Here is an 11,802-nt window from a genome sequence, read left to right as displayed (position 1 = left end):
AGGGGTCCAGGATGCAGCTGTGAGCCCTGGATGATCATGATGACATCACCCAAGATGAGGACCATAGGAGGAGGGTAAGGGATGTATCGGTGGGTGGGAGTAGGGTTCAGCTTGGACAGGCGGTTTGCAAGCAGGGACAGAGGACTTTGGACCCGCGTGCTGGGGACACATAGTCCCCAGGGAAAGCTGGTAACCCGCCCCTGTGGCACCCTCAGGGGAACGAAGGTGGGCAGGCACCAATCCCGTTTTACAAAGACCTTCACCCCACTCACAAGGCTTGTAAGTGCAACAACTGCCAACTCTGGGCTGCCCAACCCCAGACTGCGTTCACTCCCCAGGGCCCCAGCAGCTGGGCCCCGCGGGGGAAACAGTCATTACTGATCCCACCGGACAGCTTGACGGCCAGGATGGGGGTGCCCAGAGCACAGTCAAAGGCCAGGACCCTGGCCAGTTTTATCACCTCTCGAGTTTGCTTCCCTCCTTGGTCTAAAACAAGAAGGAACTGGATTGGCCAACAACAGACATGAGTAGAGTACTTTATAGTTAATACAACTTTTGCATAAATCATGTCATTGATTCTCCACAACCACCTTAAGAAGCTTTATTACCGTGATCTGACAAAGAAGGCTTACAGAAGTAAGGGCCCAAGACACGACTCAAACTCGTTTTAAACTGGGATCCAGAGCAGAGGTGCTGACCCCGCTCCTGCTGTCTCCACGGTCCCACGCTGCCGCCCACACAAGCTCCATGGGGCCCTTGTGGAATGAGGGGCCCCTGTCGGAGGAGGCTGCAGGGCAGGAAGCCCCTTCTGACCCGGGGGACAGCAGCCCCTCTCTTCAGGGTTGCAAAGTCTTCACAAAGGAGGAGAGGAGGAGAACCAACCTCTTCTGGTGCCGAGTGTGTGTTTGTGGGGAGGGGGCGAGTGTGACTCGATCTCTATTTTGGGGACCACAGGGCAGGGTTGTCACACCCCTCTGGTCATGCAACAGTATCGGGCACAACCTCGGGACCACCTTTCTAACCCCCCGCCCGCCCCACGGAAGCAACCCGGCGCTTCACAGCCCCGCTTCCTTCTCTGAACGCGAAGCCCTCCCGCTGGAGGAGGGAGCTGCCAAAGCGCAGGAAAGGCAGACCTGTTCTCTCCGGCCTCGGCCTCCAGGCCTGGCAGCGGCTGGGAAATCTGTTTTGGCCCCAGAAGGAGCCCGGCGGCCACTGGCGCTGCCCGGGTGCTGCTGTGGGGCAGAGATAACCGGCACAGGAAGGGTGGGGTGGCGGGAGCCTCCCAGGAGCCGGGTTTCACGTAAACAATGAGCGGCTGCCCAGCCGTGCCAGAAGGTGACTCATCTCCCCACACTGGGCCTGCTCACACCTCACCCCCTCCCTGCATGGGCTGGGGGTCAACCCCAGCCCTCCTGGTCACTGGCTTGACTTCAAAAGCTGGGGTGTGTCCAAGAAGTGATCTGAGGAGGGCTCAACTGCGCCCAAGGGAGTAGAGGCCTGGGCTCCTGCCTGAGGACTGGCTGAGTTGCAGGGTCAGGGTAGCAGACAGTGGGAACTGGGGCCTCCCCTGCTCTCGGGACCCTGCCCGCCCACGCCAAGAGGCGTTCACTGGGAATGACCTCAGTGGCTTCCTGGGCCACCTTCTCTGAGCAGCACCGCGGGCTTTGGTCATCCCCCTGTCAACCGTGACAATCCCAGCCAAGAAGATGGGGAGGACGCTTGAGCTTTCACGTTTGCCTGAAAACAGACTGTAGAAGAGGCCAGTGCATCCGAGATGCTGAGATGTAAGGATACGGTGCTTTAAACAGGGCGGCAGACCCCACAGCATGGAGGACACTGTCCACAGTGCCCCACTCTGCTGCAGCAACGTCTCTTCCAGCTGGAAGGCTGCATGGAGTCTCCTCTCGGGGTGGCACCCGGGGAGCAGGTCCCAGTCCTGAAATATACAAAGTGGCGCCTCCCAGTGGGCATAGGTCACCGGGCTGCACAGTCTCGTCAAGCCCCAGAGTGGCTCCTCCCCTGGAGGGAAAGGAGAATGTCCGAGCCACCCCGAGCTGGTCCCTCAGGTCACTGCTTGGCCTTCTTCACGATGGTGCCCACGGCAGAGATAACAGTGGTCTTGGAGCCACTGGCACTGGTGGTCACTGTGACGACAGCGGGCAGGGTTGCCGTAGTGGTGAGGATGGTGGGCTGGGCTATCGTCGTCACCGGGATGGCCGAGTCCCACTTGCTCTTTCTCTTCTGGGCGTCTGGGGTAAGGCAAGAGAGAAGCCAGATCAACTCCAACCACAAAGCAATGGCCCTTCCCAGTAGGCCGGCAGTCAGAGCCCAGGAGGCAGACACTGCAGGGCCCCTAGCCTCAGAAAGCCAAGGGGCAGCCAGTGAACGGGGACCCCACCCCAGGCTCCAAAGCGGCTCAGAACAAAGCACAGCGAGGCCAGGCCCTGTTCCCCAAAACAAGGGAGGGAAGCCCTTGCTCCGTCTGTGGAGCAGCCGGGAAGCGGAGCCGCCGTCTACCTGCAACAGCTGTGCTGGCCGTGGCGGTGGTGGCGGCTGCGGCGTTGGTCGTGGTCCCTTTCTTGGTGCCCGTCACAAACTCTATCTGGAGGGCGAGAGAGAGACAAGCGTTAAAACTCGTGTAAAGCTGTGTGTCCACATCATTCTGCCACCTGTCTGCTCCCAGGGGACAGGAGATTGGCACCACACAGGAGGCACTGAGAGTCAGCTCTGCTCTCACTGTCCAAGGGTAGGAGAGGTGCGGGGGAGGCACTCGAACGGGGTTTAATCCCCTGAAGAGAGCTTCCCCAACAGACATCGGGCCCCTCCCAGCACCACTGTGTCTCTGCGCTCGGGCACCCCTGCCCGCCGCCCCACCTCAGGCCCAGGCCCCCGCCCTCACACTCCGTGGGAGGCGGTGCTGCTTGGGAAGCAGCGTACTCAGGATCCTAAAAGGAGGGGTCGCCAGGCCATGAGACATGGGACCTACAGGGAAGCACTAAGGCAGGCTGCAGAGGTCAGCTCTGGAAGCCAAGAAAGGCACAGCAGAGCGCCCTGGGAAGGAAATCTCTGCCTTCGTTCAGGCCAAGAACACCTAACCTATGACGACAAAGGGAGAAAGCCCCCAGGGGTCTATGGCTGTAACGTGTGTGTGTGTGTGTGTGTGTGTGTGTGTATGTGTGTGTGTGTGTGTGTAATGCAACTAACAGAAGATGCCAAGAAACCAAACGGAAGCAACTGGAAAGCGTCTTCAAGCTGACTTAGGGAGCCTTCAAATCCAGCACAGGGCACACCTAAGGCTGCTCAGCGCATCGTCAGGCGATGAACCAGTGGTTGTGGGGAGAGCAGCCTGGACGTCCCAGGGCTTAGCCAGCAGGACCCGTGCGCTCCAAACAGCTACTCTCTTCATCAGGACTGCCGGCCACCACTTACTTTGGTTCTCTCCTTTTTGGCCTTTTCCAATTTGTCCATTTCAATCTTCTGGGCTTTGGCTATGAAGACAAGACGGGCAGTTACACAAGCAGCCGAAACAACTCCCACACGAGGAGGTACTTCAGGCCGAAGGACTAGCACCTGCTGCTTCCCCGGGGCTCTTGTCTGAAGCATCCCTTTGTGAGGGGCACAGTCAAGCGCCAGCGCTCGGCCAGCAGGAAGCAGGGGCCTCAGCCTTAAAGGCCCCGAGGCTGGGGCTGTGCACGGCCGTCCGGAGGGGTCAGCCGTTCCCAGCTTTGGCTGGCTGGGAGTGCTGGCCTAGCGTGACTACCTTCTCAGCAACCAAGAGCAGCCAGAACCTTGGATTTTTATTTTTTAATGTATGCATTTTTTTATGCATGTATTTTTAAAAATAAATTTATTTATTTTTAATGTATTTTTGGCTGCGTTGGTTCTTTGTTGCTGCGCACGGGCTTTCTCTAGTTGCGGCGAGCAGGGGCTACTCTGTTGTGGTGCGCGGGCTTCTCATTGCGGTGGCTTCTCTTGTTGCGGAGCATGGGCTCTAGGCATGCGGGCTTCAGGAGTTGTGGCACGTGGGCTCAGTAGTTGTGGCTCGCGGGCTCTAGAGTGCAGGCTCGGTAGTTGTGGCACACGGGCTTAGTTGCTCCGCGGCATGTGGGATCTTCCCGGACCAGGGCTCGAACCCATGTCCCCTGCATTGGCAGGTGGATGCTTAACCACCGCGCCACCAGGGAAGTCCCTTAATGTTTTTTTTAATGTACGTATGTACGTATTTATTTGCTGCACCACGCAGCCCATGGGACCTTAGTTTCCTGACCAGGGATTGAACCCACGCCCCCTGCATTGGAAGCTCGGAGTCTTAACCACTGGACCACCAGGGAAGTCCCTAGATTTTTAGATAAAACGTTGTCAACTAATTCAAATTAAAGCAAGACAAAACTCATATGGGCCAAACAAAACACACCTACAGGCCAGATCTGGCTCACAGGCTGCTGGTTTGGGACCAGGCATCCGAGGAAATAGGCCCTTTGAAATTCCTCCCAGTTCTCCCAGATGCGCCCCTTCCGAGATTGCTGCACTCCCACTGGCCCCTGCCTGGGACACCGTCTACACCTGCTCGGCCAGTCTCTGTGCACCTTCAAACCTCACCTCAGACCTGGTTTCCTCAGTGAGGCCGCCCCACCCCTGGCCCAATTAGGTGGCCCTGCCTGCACGCCCACCATCCCCACACCTGTCATCACTGGATCACTCCTTTAATCCTGTCTTCTGTGCTGTACTGTAAGCCTCATAAGTCAGGGATGGGGTCTGGACCTTTCAAGGCTGTATACCCAGCTCCTCAGACATGGCCGGACATGGAGGAGACCCTGAAATCTGTGCTGCCTGATGACTGGATGGATATACAGACGGATGGGTGAGCAGGCAGACGGACAGCTACGCACCTAATGCCTCATAGTAGGAGTCTTCGGACCAGCCATGGGGGTCAAACATATCCTGAAAAAGAAAAGGTTAAAGCTGCAGTAAAGGTTAAAGTGCCTTCCCTGGTCTTTCCATGGATCTTCCTGGCCTGGAGTCTCCTGCCTTCAAGGGCACAGGGGCTCAGCTGTTATCCCTGGTCTCTAGCCAGTCCTCCTTAGGATTATGAGGGCAAAGATGCATTTGTGCACAGGCTGTTCTACAGGGCACAGCGAGTCCATGCTCAGGCCCTAGCCAATCAGAGGCCCCGGGACTCAAACAAGAGAGACGGGGACTGCGCTCCTCAGCTGGCAGTGCTGCAGTGTGGACCTTTCAGTGGTGCTAGGCTGGATCCAGCGGGAAGAGCACAGGGCCCTGGGTACCCTCTCTCACCCTCAGCCTCTGCGGGTGGGACATACCTTCGGGTAGTTGGTGCCGAGCTCATCGATCGCACAGAACTGGATGAGCTTCTCATAGATGCTGAAAGAGGAAAACCACAAGGCGCTGAGCAGGCCTGAGACCCGGGGCCCTGTGTGGCACCAGATTTCAAGAGATCAGAACCATTTGGTGCCTGGGCTCAGGTGAAGCCTTTAAATCCGGCCGAACTGTTCTAAGCAAGCTTCTGGATGGAAGGGGAAATGTCCACTGGCTTGACATTAAAAGTCACTTCTGGCCCTCCAGCCTCCCAGAGAGATGGACTGGGGCCAGTGGCCAGGAAGAATATGGTGTCGAGGTGAGGGCTGCAGTTTCTGTTCTTAACCAGACATCTGACCTTCAGTGTGTGTGGTTTGGTCGGGGCCACCCCACTTAGGCCCACAGGGGCCAGGGCAGGTCTCGGCTATCCGCACACGAGGCTCTTTCCTGGGTGTGTCACTTGCTTGAGCACTGGACGGAGTAAGACCCAGACACAGTTCTGTTTCTCAAACCTCTCGCCTGCGCACAGAATCAACCACTTTCTAGAGGTGGGAGGACCTGGGGTGATCATCTGGTCCAATCCCCTCATTGAACAGCAGCGGACACTGAGGCCTCGAGAGGCCACATGCTCTAGGAGCAGCGTGGGAGCGAGAACCCAGCCAGGCGCCCCCGCCCAGCCCAGGCCTCTTGGCTTCCACTCTGCTTTACGTGTTCGATCTGGCTCTTCCACGGTAAACGGTAAGCCTCGGCGAGGGTAATGCCGAGTGGGTGATGGCGCTTTTGGGCTCAGGTGTGATCTGAGCTGGGCCTCTCCCTGCCACCTCCATGGTGGCACCCCCGTCCCCCGTCCAATATCAACCACCCAACTGACCCTGCAGGCTCATGGGAAACTCACCTGGGATTCCGAAATTCCTTCTTCCTTTGGATAATGTAGTTCATATCCATTCCCTCCTTTATCTTCCGCTCATAAAGCTTCTGGATCTTGTCCTGTGGAAGAGAAACAGAAGGATGACTATGACAGAACCCCACCGCCTAATGATCCCAGTCTGTGGTCACACGTGCTGTGTGGACATGAGGACCCAGGAGAGCCACAGAGCCACGTGAAGCCCTGCTCTGGCCATACGGTCTTTCACCACCCAGCCTGTGACCAGCACCGAGCACAGATAAGATAGATGGAGACCAGTCTGCTTTTGCGTTGCTCTCTTCTGACCCCCTTTGGGTGGTTAGTAGAGGGAAGAATAAGAAGCTCAAGGCAGAGAAGCCACAGCGAAGACAGTGAGCAAATCCCCACTTGGTTAATCAGTTCCTGAATCACCTGGAGAGGTTTCAGGCTTCAGTGCTGATGGGCAGGGCTGAAGGCTGGTATTTAATTTTACCATGGGGATGAGTCCTCAGCAGGAGATCCAGGAAGGCGGGAGTAGAGGTGTCACAAGCCTCCCCAGTGTCCTTTGAGGGGCAGCTCACAGATGGCCGGTCCCCACCACTCTATCAAGAGGCACCGTCAGGGGTCAAGAGGTCGTTTTTCATCCAAACTCCCCTCCAGGCCCCTACCCTGGCTCAATGGGAAACAGAAGAACCACCTGGCAGTGATCTGGGCCAGTGCCACAAGTGTCCCCAGGCCCACAGAGATGAAGTCCACAACAGATGGCATCAGGGCTGTCTGGCGCGTGAAGAGGCCCCAGGAACCCGGGTCTCAGGGCAGAGCCACCTCTGAGGAGCAGTCTTACCCAGGAAGGCTGGCGCTGGCCCAGGTAAGGGTCACTCGGCCGCCTCCCCCACTAGCAGCAGCTAAACACAGACCGTCCAGAAGGAAAACATTTGGGGCACTCTTCACCTGCAAGAGGAGGCGGGCAGGCTGGGAGGGCCTGAGCGAGGCCCTTTGGGCACATCAGGAGAGGTGACCCACTCCCTCTGTCGGAAGCCAAGAATGGCTGGAGGAAGCACTGAATTGCAGAGAGAAGTTCGTGACACATTTACCAGGGCAGGGAGAAGCCGGGTGCGCCACGCCTCCACATTATGTCTTTAAGGGTGACGGAGGGCAGCCTATCCAGAAGGCTTGGCAGATGGAGGAAGATCTGTATTTTACACAAGACTTTTCTGTGTCTCCCAGGCCGTCAGAGGGGTCCTCCTGTTTCAGGTGAACTAAAACGTTTGCTCAGTGTCATGGTTTCTACCACTAGGAGGATCGAAAAAGGAGAAATACTCTGGTCTTGAAGGCTGGGCCGCCTGTCTCCGCCTGGTGGACTGCTGGAGAGTTCTTACAGGCTGTGGACTGTTGCCTAGCACAGGGGTGACTCGATGCTGGGCGGGTGGTAGGTGGTGGTGGTGGCAGACGACCTCAGCAAAGGCAGGAGACTTCCGGGAGGAGAAGACACAGTGAGCCGCATCTCCAGCCCCAGGTCCCTTTAGTCACCCGTCCACCAGCGTGCTGCGGGGGCTTGGGGTGTGGCCAGAGCACCAGTAGAACCTACAGGATCAAAGGTAGAGCAGGTGGACCGGGCACCACTCTGGGGGCAGCCGTGCATGTCTGCCCTACTGTCACAAAGTCTCCTTCACAGCGGAGCGTGCAGAGGGACAGGGAGAAGCAACCACCGAGGCTGACCAGGAGCTGTAATCCCGCTGTCCCCTGAGGTCCTGCTCCCAAGGGAGTGACCGCACGCAACGTTCCATCTCCTCAGGTCAGGTCTGCACCAGGTTTCGTCAAACAAGAAGCCAGCGAACTGGCATTTTAGGAAAACGAGGACTGAAGTTTATGCATATCCGTGCTTGTGCTTTTGCACTTCTATTTGTTTATTTTACATTCTGACAATCCCTCAGTTTCTTAGCAAAGTTCCTTCCGAGACGGTCCCATTGGCTCAGGGTTGCCCAGAAGAGGCATGTTGTTTTCTCTGGTAAGGACATCACTTAGGGCAGCTAGGGGCCCCGGCTGAAGCAGCAGAGGGTGGCGTTGTGTACAGTGCAAACTCCTGAGAGCAGCCTAAGGGAGGTCACCAGGACTGCAGGCTCCTTCCCACTCGGGCCGTCCAGAAGCTTCTTAAAGTCAGACCGAGCCAGACACCTGTCCCAGGCCTCCTGGGCTACATGGGCCTCAGCAGTCGAGCACTGTGCTTACCTGTAAGTGATTTGAGCATCTGCCGGGGGGCTCGGGCGGGATCTTGATTTCATCAGGTGACATGTTCCGGACTCTTTCAGAAAAGGAGGCTGTGGAAAGAACAGAGAAGAATTCTGTGGGTGGGTGGGAGGGTTAGGGTGGGGGACAGACATGGACAATACCCCCCCACCGCAAAAAAAAGGCCGATAAAACATCTTCAAGGAGGGATACACACTATGAAACAGTAGAACAGGGTGTTTGGAGTAGCACTCCGAGGGGGTGCATGTGAGTTGAGATCAATTGACCAGAAGGAGCCGGCACGTGCCAACCCAGGGGAAGAGAAGGTCAGGCAGAGGGCACGAGCATAAAGATGGCGTGTGGCCAAAGGCTATGTCCTGGGGTGCGCTGGTGGATGTTTAACACCCAGCTGGGAGGTGGGGAGGGGCACAGCCACGACCTGCAGCATCTGCCCATTTCTGTGGTGTAAATTCTCCCCACGGCTAATGTCAAGCTACCAATGTGAAGTCGCTGAACTTGAGGCTGGGAAGAGATGTGCACACCGCTGGCTCATAACGTGACCAGATCCAGCCCCCCAGGGGCTCTGCCCCTGAAACACCCTCCCAGAATTCCGGAAACTCAGAGTTGCTTGGCGCCATCCTTCTCACCTCAGGCTCTCCTACCGAGGCTACAGGAGCAGTTCAGGGTTGCCTAGGCTTCGGGACTCAAAGCACTCAATACTGCCTTGTGCATAAATGACATTTACAAAAGGACCTGTTGGTTATTAGCTTAGGGCCCTTTAATGTTTTCTTAAATTAATTAATTTTTGGCTGCAATGGGTCTTCGTTGCTGCACAGGCTTTCTCTAGTTGTGGCGAGCAGGGGCTACTCTTCGTCCCGGTGCACGGGCTTCTCATTGTGGTGGCTTCTCTTGTTGCGGAGCTCGGGCTCTAGGCACACGGGCTCAGTAGTTGTGGCACGTGGGCTCTAGAGCGCAGGCTCAGTAGTTGTGGCGCACGGGCTTAGCTGCTCTGCGGCATGTGGGATCTTCCTGGACCAGGGCTCGAACCCATGTCCGCTGCACTGGCCGGCGGATTCTTAACCACTGCGCCACCTGGGCAGTCCATGGCCCTTTAATGGTAAAACCAATCAACCCACTCTTGGTCCACTTCGTTCTTGGGAACAAAAGGTCTGATTCTGAAGTGAAGAACCACAACTCCCAGGGGGCAATTCCCTTGGAGATCCGCCCCTGCCCACCCAAGCTTCTCTCTCTCTCCACTCCCCGCCGTGCTGCCTCTGGCCACCCTTGCGACTGCAGAGCTGTGCTCTGGATCACTCAGACAATGCGCTGTTTGTTGTAAGATTCTGTATGTGCTTTTAAAACATTCTCTCATGAAAAGGACTATACAGTGAGCAAACAGCAGGCGGAGTGGGGTGGGGCAGGATGAAAGCAAAGAATGCAGAATCCAGCACCAGTGACACCCGCAAGTACTGACTGGGTACCCTGTGTGCCTGGCCCCAGGCGAGACTTCTAAGCCCCAAGTGGCTGCCTGGACTGCCTGGGGATGGCCTAGCGAGCCTTCCCATTCTCTCCCAAAGCTGGGTTAATATTTTCTTAGTAGATAAGGTGCTTTGATTTCTGCTTCGAGCTTCACTAGCCTCAGCTGCTGCCCAAGGAGCCTGCACACACTGTAAACACTGAGGCTGGGGCCCAAGCCCAGGGACAGTCTCCTAACCTGGATACACGTGCCGATTCTCACTGTTGGTGGATTCTCACTGGACGTGCCCCAGGAACAGAGTACTAGATCTGCCATTTTGAGTGAAGGGAAGAGGACAGAGACTGGGTGACATATCCTGCTGCGGACTGAGACACCAGTGCAGCCCGGGAGCAGTTTTCACCACAGAACCATGCGCTTCTCTTTGCCCAGCACCCTCCTCCTGTCTCCTGTCTCCTGAAGCAAGGGACACCCAGATCTGGCAGGAGTTCAATCTCATCCTCACTTCCTCCTTCCTCCCAGCTCTGGGAGAGGCAGGAGGTCAAAGCCTGAGGCTCAAGCAGGCTGCAGAGGCCGGCGGAGAGCGGAACCAGCTGGGGTGTGCTGGTTCTCGCATTTCTTAAGCATCAGCAACAGAAGCAAGGGGGGCTGGGGCAGGCTTTGGGCCGCAGCAAAGAGGGTTAAGGCTTCCCTGGGGCGGAGAGTGTGTGTGCATGTGACAGAGAAGACAAAGAGTGCCCTCTGGCATTTGCCAGGAAAGCCTTTTGGAAAAACAGGGTGTGGCACTGTTGCCATTAGCAACCCAGCCACACTTGGGCTCAAAGGGTATACAGTGTGACAGGGAGAGGGAGAGCCCCTCCTGAGCTTGTGGGCTTGGAACTGGGCTAGGAATGAGAAAATTCCTCGGGAGTAGCCGGCAAATGAAGAGATACTTTCAGGAAACTCGGTACAAGTTTACCTCACAGATTTCAGGAGCAATCTTTCTGTGATTCTGCCTCTCCTAAGTCTCAAAATGAGTCGAAAGCAGAAGACATCAGACCCACATATATGGCGACTGAGCAGCCAGCCTCAAACCACCTTCCCTGGAAACACACCGAGACGTGTATCCAGGCACATGGGGGCAGCTCGCGTCTGCGGCTGCTCCAGGTCTGCCTGGGGTGTTCTCGGCAGGCAGCCACACTCAGGATCCGAGAAGCCTGCCGTCAGCACGCTTCACCCCAGGTGCGTGCGTGCCCAAGTCCCAGAACAGTGCTGGTATCCAGAGTTGCCAGGTATAAATCTGCGAAGGAGTAGCTAGTCAGCTGGGCTTCTGGAATGGCAGGAGTGAAGGGATGCCTGGAGGTATTGTGGGGCTGGAAGCAGGAGGCAGCAGAGTGTCTCTGGCTCACTAGAGACCCAACTGGCTTACCACCCACGGCCACTGTTCCAGGCCCACCCACGGGGCACCAGTGGGGCAACTGGAGGGGATGGCAGGACGCCCACGCTCAGCTCTGTCAGGCAGCTACAGCGCTGGGGAGCCCTGGGCCAGCTTCTCTGCTTTCCTTTGCTCCATTAAACCTGGGGCTGTCTATACATATGAAAACGCTGCCCACACCAGCAGAGCAACCCAAGTTCCACATCCAGAGGCATGAATAAAAGGAGCTGGGGAAAAAAAAAAAAAAAAAAAGGAATAGCTGAGGGGCCTCCCTGGTGGTGCAGTGGTTGGGAGTCTGCCTGTCAACTCAGGGGACACGGGTTCGAGCCCTGGTCCGGGAAGATCCCACATGCTACAGAGCAACTAAGCCCGTGAGCCACAACTACTGAGCCTGTGTGCCACAACTACTGAAGCCCGCGCACCTAGAACCCGTGCTCTGCAACAGGAGAAACCACCATGATGAGGAGCCCGCAAGCAGCAACGAAGACC

The 11,802-nt window shown here is 56.8% G+C and overlaps 1 protein-coding gene across 1 annotated transcript in view; it reads right to left on the bottom strand.

The window, feature by feature from the left end:
• Positions 1-603: 603 nt before the first annotated feature.
• The window catches only part of SAP30BP (SAP30 binding protein), a 34,437-nt gene continuing 23,238 nt past the window's right edge, over positions 604-11,802 (bottom strand). Inside the window, exons 5-11 of the mRNA XM_082859965.1 lie at positions 8,429-8,517; positions 6,212-6,303; positions 5,322-5,382; positions 4,890-4,941; positions 3,430-3,488; positions 2,518-2,602; positions 604-2,249 (exon numbers count right to left, since the gene is read on the bottom strand). Of these exons, the coding sequence (XP_082716091.1) occupies positions 2,068-2,249; positions 2,518-2,602; positions 3,430-3,488; positions 4,890-4,941; positions 5,322-5,382; positions 6,212-6,303; positions 8,429-8,517 (620 nt within the window). The 3' untranslated portion in view covers positions 604-2,067. The remainder of the gene's footprint in view (positions 2,250-2,517; positions 2,603-3,429; positions 3,489-4,889; positions 4,942-5,321; positions 5,383-6,211; positions 6,304-8,428; positions 8,518-11,802) is intronic.

Source organism: Leucopleurus acutus, assembly GCF_964270905.1.
Source record: "Leucopleurus acutus genome assembly, chromosome: 19".
Classification (NCBI taxonomy): domain Eukaryota; kingdom Metazoa; phylum Chordata; class Mammalia; order Artiodactyla; family Delphinidae; genus Leucopleurus; species Leucopleurus acutus.
The sequence above is the reverse complement of the archived record's forward strand: the minus strand, read 5'-3'. Positions and strand labels throughout refer to the sequence as shown.